Here is a 12,061-nt window from a genome sequence, read left to right as displayed (position 1 = left end):
GGCCTAAGTTCGCATGCACACACTGAAGGTATCAAAGAACCCACGCGAAGCCCCGCAAAACATGAGCAGCACAAAATACAAAGGGGACCGTGAAGTCACAAATAAAACAGTAAGAGCTCACGGCAACGCCAGACCTGTAAGTTCCCTTCTTGCTTCTTGCTTGCAAATCCATTTCATGCCGTGCCTGAGGCTGGGCCTCCCCAGCAGCAGACACTGACACAAGAATTCTAGTTTATTTGGGTGGTGATCCCGGGAGGGGTGGGGCAGGCAGACAATTCAGGGTACCTTCATGAGCAGGTTCCCACGGTGGGCCCCAGAGCTCAATCCTGCTGGGATTGACAGATGATTCACTTGAGGGCAAGAAAGTCGGGGTCTTCATCTACCAGCCCTTGCCTGCCCCCAGCCTGGTGTAAGGGAACGGGGGGTGCCAAGGGGACCGGAGAGGGCACCCAAAGCATCTTCTGCGTTCTGAAACGTGCACGCTCGGGCCCCACTAGGAATGTGGGATTTCAATGGCCTCAGAGCCACGTCTTCTCATTGCATTTCAACAGAGCTAATCGGGCCTCCCAAACGTTAAGCAGAGCGCTGGCTTGCCACCTGTCAGCGTCACCATGGAGATTAACCCGGAGGACATGCGCTTAGGAGAGGTCGCCTTACTGTTTTCCGGCCGTACTGGTCTGAGATGTTTCCCCAGAGGGTGGAACTGGACATCATGCCCACAAAGACTACCTGTGGATGGAAAGACAGCTTCTGTTAAACACTGACACGGAGCATCACAGAGAAAGGGAACAACGGATTGAACCTGTGACATCACATCCTCGTAATACTAACGAGCCAACATCAGCTGAGAGCCTGTTAAGGTGCGAACGGTATTCTACGCGCTCATGTGACCCTTTAAGCCTGACAACAATCCTGTGGGGTGGATGATACCATTAGCCCCATTTTACAGAGGAGAAAACCGAGACTCAGAGAGGGCAGGTCCCTTGGCCAGGGTCACCCAGGTGTAGGCGGGACAGGCTGGAATCAGGCAGTATAGCTGTAGAGCTAGCTAGCATCGAACCAACCTCTCACCACATCAAAGAAATGTGTCACCCTGTTGCTGAGAAAAGATCAAAGGTAGGGGCACCTGGGTGGCTCAGTCGGTTAAGCATCTGACTTCAGCTCAGGTCATGATCTCCCGGTTTGTGAGTTTGAGCCCCATGTCAGGATCTCTGCTGTCAGCACAGAGCCTGCTTGGGATCCTGTGTCCTCCTCTCTCTCTGCCCCCCCCCCCCCAACTGGCTCGCTCTCTCAAAATAAATAAACTTTTAAAAATTAAAAAAAAAAAAAGAAAATATCAAGGGTTTGGAGGATATGAACAACAGAAGACAGGAGGTTGAATGAGAGCTGTAGGCTATTCCCAACAGGAACCTTCACCAAGCGCTCACTGGTGTGCCCGGCAAAGTCATTGTTGCATTGTTTATTGTTGAACAGAGCTGATGAGGTTTGAATGATCATGCCCATTTTACAGACGGGGAGCTTGAGGCTCCGAGGGTTAAGAAACCTGCTCAGTATCCCAGGGAGGAGAGGGGAGAGCCAGGTCCTAAACCCTAAACTCTCATGCCTCATCCTCACCAAGAGTGGGACAGCACACTAACCTCTTTATACTGACGTCTTACCTAATGTTCGCGGCAGCCTACGAGGTGGGTGCCAATATCATCCCCATTTTGCAGACAAGGTAACTGAGGCCCAAAGAGGTGAGGGCACTGCCCGGTGCTGTCTGACCCAAAAGCCACTCCTTCAGGCATGTCCTCGGGCAGCGGGCTGCAAACAGGGGCTACACAGAGGCAGGCACTCCAAGGGAGGAGCAGACACGGCTACTTTTACTTAAAAAAATTTTTTTTAAGTTTTATTTCTTTATTTTGAGAGAGACAGAGACAATGCAAGCAGGGGAGGGGCAGAGAGACAGAGAGAGAGAGAGAGAGAGAAAGAGAGAGAATATCCCAAGCTGACTCTGAGCTGCCAGTGCAGAGCCAAACGTGGGGCTAGAACCCACGGACTGTGAGATGGTGACCTGAGCTGAAACCTAGAGTCAGATGCTCAACTGACTGAGCCACCCAGGTGCCCCGCCATGGCTACTTTATTTGTTTTTTTAATTTTCTAAAATATTTATTTATTTTTGAGAGAGATAGAGAGAGAGAGAGACAGAGAATGAGCAGGGGAGGGGCAGGGAGAGAGGGAGGCACAGGATCCGAAGCAGGCTCTGGGCTCCGAGCTGTCAGCACAGAGCCCGATGCGGGGCTCGAACTCACAAACCACAAGATCATGACCTGAGCCGCGCAGTAGGATGCTCAACTGACTGAGCCACCCAGGCGCCCCGCCCCCTGCCATGGCTACGTTAAAGAAAATATCTTCCAGGTCCTCAGCTTCCATACACACTCTTTCCTGAGAACAGGCTAGGGTGCTCGTCTGTTCCCTGCCTCACCTCCCTTTCTCAAGCACCCCCTTCCCACTTCTCGCTGCCCCAGCCTCTGCGGTACCCCTCACAGCGCAGGGCTCTGAGGTTAAACCCCCCAGGACACCTCAAAAGGGACACCAATGACACAGTTACAAATGCTTTTGCAAGTCATTCAGTTTCCAATTCCTTTTTATTATTTTTAACCAAATTGAAAGAGAGCCTAATCAAGCTGTCAGCAAATTAGATCACTAAAAATAATCTTTGACGAGCGATTGCTGTGTGCTCGTCAGCATGTAGCTCGGAAGTTGTTGAAAAAACCAGGTGGCATTAGTTTATGGATTATTCCACAAGGCCTTCAGCGCCCCCCCCCCTCAATTTTTATATGCAAACAAAGCTCTTCATATTTACATCCATTCAGTAAAAATGGAAAACGGGAACGAAACTGTTGCCAAGCCCTGTCTCATTTTAGCAGAAAGTAATCACCCAAGAATATGTGACATAACTGGGGAGATACTCCGTACCCCTCATTAAGAGGTACATTCCTGAGAAAAAAATCACTTGTGTTTAATAATATTTATCAGAATTAATTCCTTCTTGTTTTGATCTATTGCACATTACTAAAAATTATCACAATAACTCAGTGCAGGAGAAAAATTTCAATACTTAGAACCTTATGAGCTCAGAAAAATTAAAAACAATAATTTAAAATTTATGGATTTTGTCCCAGAAAATTCCGACAGGTGATAAATGATATGCTTTTGAGCAAAGCAAAACACGGCTATGAGAAAACAGGGAGAAATGGAAGGGAAATGCCAGCTCGAGAAGCAAACAAGGCAATGCAGAATCTCCAAATACTTCTTTTTTTTAACATTTATTTTTTTTTTAATTTTTTTTTTAACGTTTATTTATTTTTGAGACAGAGCGAGACAGAGCATGAACGGGGGAGGGTCAGAGAGAGGGAGACACAGAATCTGAAACAGGCTCCAGGCTCTGAGCTGTCAGCACAGAGCCCGACGCGGGGCTCGAACTCATGGACCGTGAGATCATGACCTGAGCCGAAGTTGGCCCCTTAACCAACTGAGCCACCCAGGCGCCCCAAACATTTATTTATTCTTAAGAGAAAGAGAGAGAGAGAGAGACAGAGCACGAGAGGGAGAGGGGCAGAGAGAGAGAGGGGGACACAGAATCTGAAACAGGCTCCAGGCTCTGAGCTGTCAGCACAGAGCCCAACGCAGGGCTCGAACCCATGGACCAGAGATCATGACCTGAGCCGAAGTCGGACGCTCAACCCACTGAGCCACCCAGGCGCCCCTCCAAATGCTTCTGAAGGCCTTATTCATGTTATTTTAAAACCTGGTATGGTGGGTACCAGATAACTAGTTCAATTCCATTGGACACATTTGAAAGAGTGATTTGAAATTTTATTTAGTTTTATATTTCGAATACACCAGAAATCATAGCATCTGCAACCTACAATTCAAAAACATTTCATGTCAAAAAAAAGTAAAAAAATCAAAAATCAAAAATCAAAAAACAAGTGGAACACGTGGGTGGCTCAGTAGTTTAAGTGCTGACTCTTGATTTTGGCTGAGGTCATGATCTCATGGTTTGTGAGACTGAGCTCTGTTGACAGCTCAGTGCCTGCTTGGGAGTCTCTCCCTGCCCCTCCCCGACTTGCGCTCACTCTCTAAATAAATAAAACGTTTTGGGGCGCCTGGGTGGCTCAATCGGTTAAGCGTTCGACTTCGGCTCAGGTCATGATCTCGCAGTCGTGAGTTCGAGCCCCGCGTCGGGCTCTGTGCTGACAGCTCAGAGTCTGGGGCCTGCTTTGGGTTCTGTGTCTCCCTCTCTCGCTGCCCCTCCCCCGTTCATGCTCTGTCTCCCTCTGTCTCAAAAATAAATAAACGTTAAAAAAAAAATTTTTTTTAAATAAATAAATAAAACGTTTTTTAAAAAGTAAAAAAAAAAAAAAAAAAAGTAGGGGTGCCTGGGTGGCTCAGTCGGGTTGAGCGTCCAACTCTTGGTTTCAGCTCAGGTTCTGATCTCGTGGCTTCCTGAGTTTGAGCCCCAGGTCAGGCTCTGTGCCGACAGCTCAGAGCCTGCTTGGGATTCTGTCTCCCGCTCTCTCTGCCCCTCCCCAATGTGTGCTGTCTCTCAGGAGAAATAAATAACTTTGAAAAGAAGTAAAAAGAAAAAGAAAATAAAGACACGGAATGTCAATTTTAAAACCTATAAAAGTCCCGGGACCGGCCTAGTTTTTAGAAAAATCTCTTCTAAACGACCGAGAGCAAAAAATGTTTGAAGATAGCTGTCTTGGGGTGAACTGCTGCCTTAATGATGTGCTATCCTTGTGCCCCAGAAGAATTAAGCATCCCCCCCACACACACATTTCCCCCGGTTTTTCTCCCCCAAGGGAGCGCTCTTGGCCCAGCAGAGCACTAGTTTATATCACAGTAATTACGGTAACCCCACGTTTATTTCCTATGACAACAATGCCCTCCCCTCTTACCCTCCTTCTGCAGGTAAATCTGCTCCTGCTGCGCTCAAACTTTTCCACAGAAGCTTGACCACGAAACTTCACAGCTTCACCAAGCCCACGAGCCTAAATTTTATACCATTAGGAAGTAGTCCGGGGCAGTAGCTGGGAGGGGGGCGGGGGGGCTCTGAACTTTACAGACCTGGATTTCAATTCTGCCTCTGCCTCTTACGGGCTGTGGGAGCTTGGGCAGGTCACCACACCTCTCTGAGCCTTAGTTTCCGTATCTGTGAAACGGGAGTGAGAAGAGCACCTCTTTCACAGGGTTGAGAAGGTTAAAAAGATAACGCGTGTCAAACCCTCAGCGCGGAGTCTGGCGCATCATGAGAGCTCGGTAAGTGGTGATTGTTGCGGAACCAAATGACAAAAGACGAGAAAGGCTCCCCGTTGCAAACACACAGACCTGCGGGTATGCTTGAGGGGGGAATCAGTGAAAATCAGGAAGGTGAGAAAGAAGTCTCAATCATTCATCCCCTACCGTGTGCTAGGCACTGTACGCATTTTGCTGTTGGCAGGAAAACAGGCATTATCACCTCCGTTTTGCAGGTGATGAAATAGAGCCGGAAAGTGCCTCACTCAAGGTCACACGTCTAGGTGACTAAACCGCAAAACACAGGAGTTTCATAAACTCCTCCCACAAGGCTGTACAACTTTACTGCTGGTATCGGACCAGTCCTGGTTGCTGAAGGCACTCAGGCCATTCCAGAACAGTTATAGCATTCTTGGAGGCGCTCCTAGCTAGCAATTACTGTACTTTGCCAGTGGCTAGGCTGTGTGACCTTTCGTGAGTGACTTAACCTCTCTGTGCCTCATTTTCCTCTGCTAACAATAGTACCTGCCTCCTAGGGTTGTCAGGATTAAAGAGTACAATACATAGTATGCATGGATTGCATACAATATATGTAAAGCCCTTTGCATAGCAAGAGCTTAATAAATATTAGCTTTTGTGCCATTATTATCCTCTTATCCAGCCTGGCCGTTCCCCTCCCTTGTAGAGGGCTGCTGCTGAGCTCCCCTAACAAATACGGAGGGTTCTCCCTCACTCTCCTTCAAGCCTCCAGGGAGCAACGCTCCCTACCATTTACGGAACACCTACTATGTGTCAGGCACTGTGTCCTTCCAATGTGCAGATCTCCCTGGTCGTGGGAGGAACCGGCATCTCCTTTTTGCCGGGAGGCTTAAAAGGTTTATGCCCCAGTGGGTTCCAGCTTCCCAGCCACTGAGCAGAATGTCTGGGACCTCACGTCGTGGGACCCCCTGGGGGGAGCAGTATTTGCCACAAACCTGCCCCCCCGATGTTTGAGGTGCACAGAGGAGTTAGGGAAGCTGGGATCAGTGATTTCCAACCCGGGTTTTATTTTTTTCCTGCTCAGCCTGAGCCTTTCACCCCACAGAGCACCCTAGGGGGTGTCCTGAAGGCCACAGGAGACCCGCGGGCGGGGGGGGGGGGGGGGGGGGGGGGGGGGGTTGCCTACCGAGGTCAGCAACGCAACCTGCCAGCTGGGGAGTCTCCACTCGCAGTGCAGCTGGGGAGCCAGGATACTCAGGATCATCATTTCCATGGCGTCGGCCATCTGCAGGGAGGAAGCAATCACGGTGAGGCCAGCCCGGGTCTGCCCGGCGCCGGGGGGCGGGGCGGCTGCGCCCTCACCAAGTCCATGACCCCTAGGAGAGCACGTAGAAAACCCCTCTTCCCCTGGCGGCTGCTGAGCGCCCCACCACGCACCAAAACACACTGCAAACTCCGGTAGTTAAAAGAGAATGTTACCATGTGGGAATTGACAAAGGGGCGTGTAACATTCTCTCTGCGTGTTTCTGTGTTGAAGAAACAGAGGCACCCCTCCCCCCAAATGAAGTGGGGAAATATTATGCTTCTAAAATCCCAGAAAAACTTTTTCGTAGAGGCAGACAGACCATGATCTTTTTTCGTTGGCTCAGTTAAAGACTAGCTTGGCTTTGGTTTATAGGTCATTGTTCATGCAGAATTGTCAGTTTCGTTAACAAGTATGACCTTCTAATAATTAACATATACTAGGAAGCTCCCGTGATCACACACCATGGTACCTTTATGAGACTAGACAGAAATGAGAGTTCAGAAGCAGCCCCGTGTAGCCACGGGAATGTGATGGATAATATGGGAGGCTTTTCAAATTAGGAGGGAGGAATGAGGTGGGGAAATTAGAGATCCATTTGAAAAAATAGGTCATGCAGCATTCACAAAAATCCATTTCCGCTGTGTTAAGGGTCTAGCTGCAGGGGCACCTGGGTGGCTCGGTCGGTGAAGCGTCTGACTTCGGCTCAGGTCATGAACTCACAGTTTGTGGGTCTGAGCCCCACATCCGGCTCTGTGCTGACAGCTCAGAGCCTGGAGCCTTCTTTGGCTTCTATGTCTCCCCCTCTCTCTGTCCCTCCCCCATCGCACTCTGTCTCTCCTCAAAAATAAACGTTAAAAAAAAAAGGTCTAGCTGCGCTGTGCTAGAGGAAGATTAGGGGATTTTTAACAAGGGACCATGAGCCTCTCGAAGCAGAAAGCACATTTTTATTTGTGTGTGTTTACCTAGGGTGAGCTCCACAGATGACACCGTAATCTTATAGCAACCCCGAGCCCCAAAGGGTTGAGAACCACTTCTTTAGCCAGAAGCTTCAAAGCCACCTTGAGGGCCAGCGCCAACCATACCCAAACTACCCCCAAGGGCAGATCTTCAGATCACCAAGTTCATGCAACACACTTTTATTGATTCAAGCAAAGGCTTCAGGTGGAGACAACTATGTCCTTCTGTACAGCCCCTTGAGCAGCCCGGGGCGGGGTCTTGGAGACTGAAGGTGAGGTCACCACGCCCACAAATACTTGCCCAGGCCAAGCCCGTGAGCACCGACAGCTTCCATTGAAATTTTCCAAACCCAATGGCTTCTACTGCGTCTTCCACCATGAAAGTATCTGGAAAAGGAGAAAAGGGGAGGGGACGAAGGAATGAGTGCACCCTGCAGTTGTCCTCGTGTGGGGGTGTCTGGGAAGGGGGAGGGTCCACAGCCAAGCTTAGTAAAGGCAGCACATACTACTTCTAGAAACGTCATCCTAGAAAAACATTCCAGCCAATATGAAGAGCTTTCTGGCCACAAAGCCCACTGCAGCATGGTTTGTAAAAAGGAAAACTGGAAAACCCAGAATGTCTACCAACAGGGGTTGGTTAAATAAACTATTATGTAGATCATGATTGTATATACCTTTGTATATATTGACGTTATGACATATGACCTGCCTATTAAAAAGAATATGCATATGCACACAACATATTGTTAATTTTTTTAAAAATAAAGCAAAACAGGGGCGCCTGGGTGGCTCAGGCAGTGAAGTGTCCAACTCTTGGTTTTGGCTCAGGTCGTGGTCTCACAGTTCATGGGCTCAAGCCCCCCCCTTCCCCCCGTAGGGCTCTGTGCTGACAGCACGGAGCCTGCTTGGGATTCTCTCTCTCCCTCTCTCTGTCCTGCCCCCACTTGCACATGCCTTCTCCCTCTCTCTCTCTCTCTCTCTCTCTCTCTCTCTCTCTCTCTCTTTCAAGATAAATAAATAAACTTAAAAAACCCAAAGTAAAATGGAAAACATGTTTATTGTGATTCTCTTCTTGGAATCACATGCCTGTGTGCATGTGTATGCATTTGAATGTAGGTATGTGTATATGCGTGGAATACATACAAAACTTTACATTATGGTTTCATTCTTGTTGTCTTTGGAGAGAGGAAGGGAGAAATCCTCTGAGATTTTAGGCTTTTTTTTTTTTCCACAACGTATTGCTTCCAGAGTCAGGAAAGAAAGACTTTTCGAAAGCAGAATGCCGCTGCACTCAGGTGGAAAGGTGTCGGCATTATATGCTTAAGTGAAAAAGGTAACTGGAGATAGGTGTGCACCCTTAAGGGCTGTGGTTGTGATAAAATTAGGTATGTGTGTGTGTGCTCTCCAAGAGCAGTAAGATTGAGTGTCCACAAACTGTTCACAGTCATCTTTGTAACTTTCCAACTTTGTGCCTTTCTAGCATGTGGAAAATGCTCTCCAAAGCAGCATATGTTATTTGTGTGCTCAGAAAAAAATAGGATATAATTGATCAGCTCGTAAGTGTTTTTGAAAAATATGGAAAGACTAAAGACAACATAGTTGGCTGGACTGAGCCCTGCAACAGCACGGCTGGAAAAACTGGGGAAATCTGCATCAAAAGTCTGGGGTTTAGGCTCGGTTGGTTGGGCATCCGACTCAATGGTTTCGTCTCAGGTCATGATCCCATGGTTCGTGAGTTCGAGCCCTGCGTCGGGCTCTGCACTGGCAGCGCGGAGTCTGCTTGGAATTATCTCTCTCCTTCTCTCTCTGTCCCTCCCCTGTTCTGGCAAGCCTGAGCGTGCTCTCTCTCTCTCTCTCTCTCTCTCTCTCTCTCTCTCTCTCAAAAAATAAATTTAAAAACTTAAAAAAAAGTCTGGGATTTAGTAAAAGGTATCGCATCAGTGTTCATTTCTTCGTTCTGACAAATGCACCGTAGCCCGGTAAGATGTTAATGTCAAGGGAAGCTGCAGGAAGGGTCTGAGGGAGCTCTCTGAACTACGCTTGCAACTTCTCTGTGAATCTAAAGTGGTTTCCAAAACCCGTTAATTGCAAACTAAAAATACTAAAGGAGCACACTGGGTGGCCCTTCTGTGGGCTGCCTCTGAGGATCTCATCAGCCCCTGCTGGGATTGTCATGTTTTTCGAGTTTCGATCATGGGCCTCTTACATCAATCACAATTTTCTCCAGAAGTGTGAGCTGGTGTCTATCACACCGGCAGGATCGAGTTTCCTCCAGCAAAAAAATACAGAGGAGAAAGCGAGTAAGTCCTACAGCATCGTCAGTAGTAAGAACAGTAATAACAGAATAATGGTGCATGTTTCATGGCTCACCACGGGCCAGGCACTGCATGAAGACCTTGACGTTCACTGTCTCTTTTCATCCCCGTCTCACCCATTCAGATCCAGTCCCAGCTCCGTTTTGTAGAGCAGGACAAGGACTTGCCCAGTGGCATGCGACTGCCACACTGTAGATCCTGGAGCTGAGTCGGATCAGCCTGGGAGTAAAGCCACTGCTCCCAACCGTTGCCTGCCCCCTCCCCAGTCATTGCCTCCTTAGATCTGCCAACAACAGGCCTTGGGTTTGAGTCACGAGCCCTCTCTCATGTTGGGAATCTCGGGCCTTCCAGGAATGCATGGGATGTTCTCATCCACCAGCATTGTGTGTGAGGGGAGACCAGGTCCCACAGCATCACCTCAGGTGTCTCTTGTTTGACTAGCTCTACTCAGAGGAGCACAGGATCATGGGTACGGAGGTGGGCTCTGGGAATTGCCTGGCTGTCATTCCAGCTTTGCTCATTTTGGGGTGTGTGACCCTGGGCAAGGTACTTACAGCGCCTGGCCCAGAGTAATCCTCAGCCAATGTCCACTGCTCCTGTCACTATGGTCACCGTCACCACCACCACCATCAACATCACCATTGCCATCATCATCGTCGTCATCACCACCAGCTCACCATCATCATTACACTATGATTACCACCATCACCACCACCACCACCACCGTCACCACCGTCACCACCATCACCACCATCATTACATCACCATTACACTATCATCACCATCACCACCACCATCATCACCATCGTCATCACCATCATCATTACACTATCATCACCACCACCATTATCATCACCACCACCACCACCACCATCACCACCATCACCACTTTCATCATCACTACCATCAGCATCATCACCATCATTGCCACCATCACCATCACCACCACCACCACAACCATCATCACCACCATTTCACCATCATCATTATGCTATCATCAACACCACCACCACCATTATCTTTGCCACCACTAATATCATTATCATCACCACCACCACCATCATCACTATCATCACCATCATCACCATCACCATCCTCTTCATCACCACCGCCACCATCACATCATCAGCACCATCACCATTATCACCATCACCATAATCACCATCATCGTCATCGTCTTCATCACCACTGCCACCATTACCGCCAGCACCATCATCATCATCACCATCACTACCACCATCACCATCCTCTTCATCACTAACACCATAATCCTCACTATCACCATCACCACCACATCATCACCATCACTGTCATCACCACCATCATCACCATCACCATCACTACTACCATCGTCACCTTCCTCTTCATCACCACCGCCATCGCTGTTGTCACCATCACCATCATTTGCCATCATCACTATCATCCTCCTCCTCCTCACCATCATCATCCTCTTCCTACCATTATCATCCTCCTCCTCACCATCATAATCACCGTCACCTCACCACCATCATTACACTATCATCACTATCACCACCAACATTATCACCATCATCACCATTACCACCATCACCACCATCGTCACCACCATCATCACCACCATCACCATCACCATCATCATCACCACCATCACCACCATCATCCCCACCATCACCATCATCACCACCATCATCACCACCATCATCACCACCATCACCATCATCACCACCATCATCACCACCATCATCACCATCATCACCATCATTACCACCATCATCACCATCCTCTTTGTCACCACCACCATCACCGTTGTCACCATCACCATCATTTGCCATCATCACTATCATCCTCCTCCTCCTCACCATCATCATCCTCTTCCTACCATTATCATCCTCCTCTTCACCATCATCATCACCGTCACTTCACCACCATCATTACACTATCATCACTATCACCACCAACATTATCACCATCATCACCATTACCACCATCACCACCACCGTCACCACCATCGTCACCACCATCACCATCATCACCACCATCACCATCACCATCATCACCACCATCACCATCACCATCATCACCACCATCATCACCAACATCATCACCATCATCACCATCATTACCACCATCATCACCATCCTCTTTGTCACCACCACCATCACCGTTGTCACCATCACCATCATTTGCCATCATCACTATCATCCTCCTCCTCCTCACCATCATCATCCTCTTCCTACCATTAT

At 48.6% G+C, this 12,061-nt stretch overlaps 1 protein-coding gene across 1 annotated transcript in view; it reads right to left on the bottom strand.

Moving 5' to 3' along the window:
- Positions 1-12,061, bottom strand: part of SVOP (SV2 related protein) — an 81,170-nt gene that overhangs the window by 48,628 nt on the left and 20,481 nt on the right. The window contains exons 3-5 of the mRNA XM_058691043.1: positions 7,826-7,911; positions 6,449-6,547; positions 658-729 (exon numbers count right to left, since the gene is read on the bottom strand). Coding sequence (XP_058547026.1) covers positions 658-729; positions 6,449-6,547; positions 7,826-7,911 — 257 coding nt within the window. The remainder of the gene's footprint in view (positions 1-657; positions 730-6,448; positions 6,548-7,825; positions 7,912-12,061) is intronic.

This window comes from Neofelis nebulosa, chromosome 11 (assembly GCF_028018385.1).
Source record: "Neofelis nebulosa isolate mNeoNeb1 chromosome 11, mNeoNeb1.pri, whole genome shotgun sequence".
NCBI classification, from domain to species: domain Eukaryota; kingdom Metazoa; phylum Chordata; class Mammalia; order Carnivora; family Felidae; genus Neofelis; species Neofelis nebulosa.
Note: the sequence above shows the minus strand (reverse complement) of the source record. Positions and strands in the feature narration are given on the sequence as shown.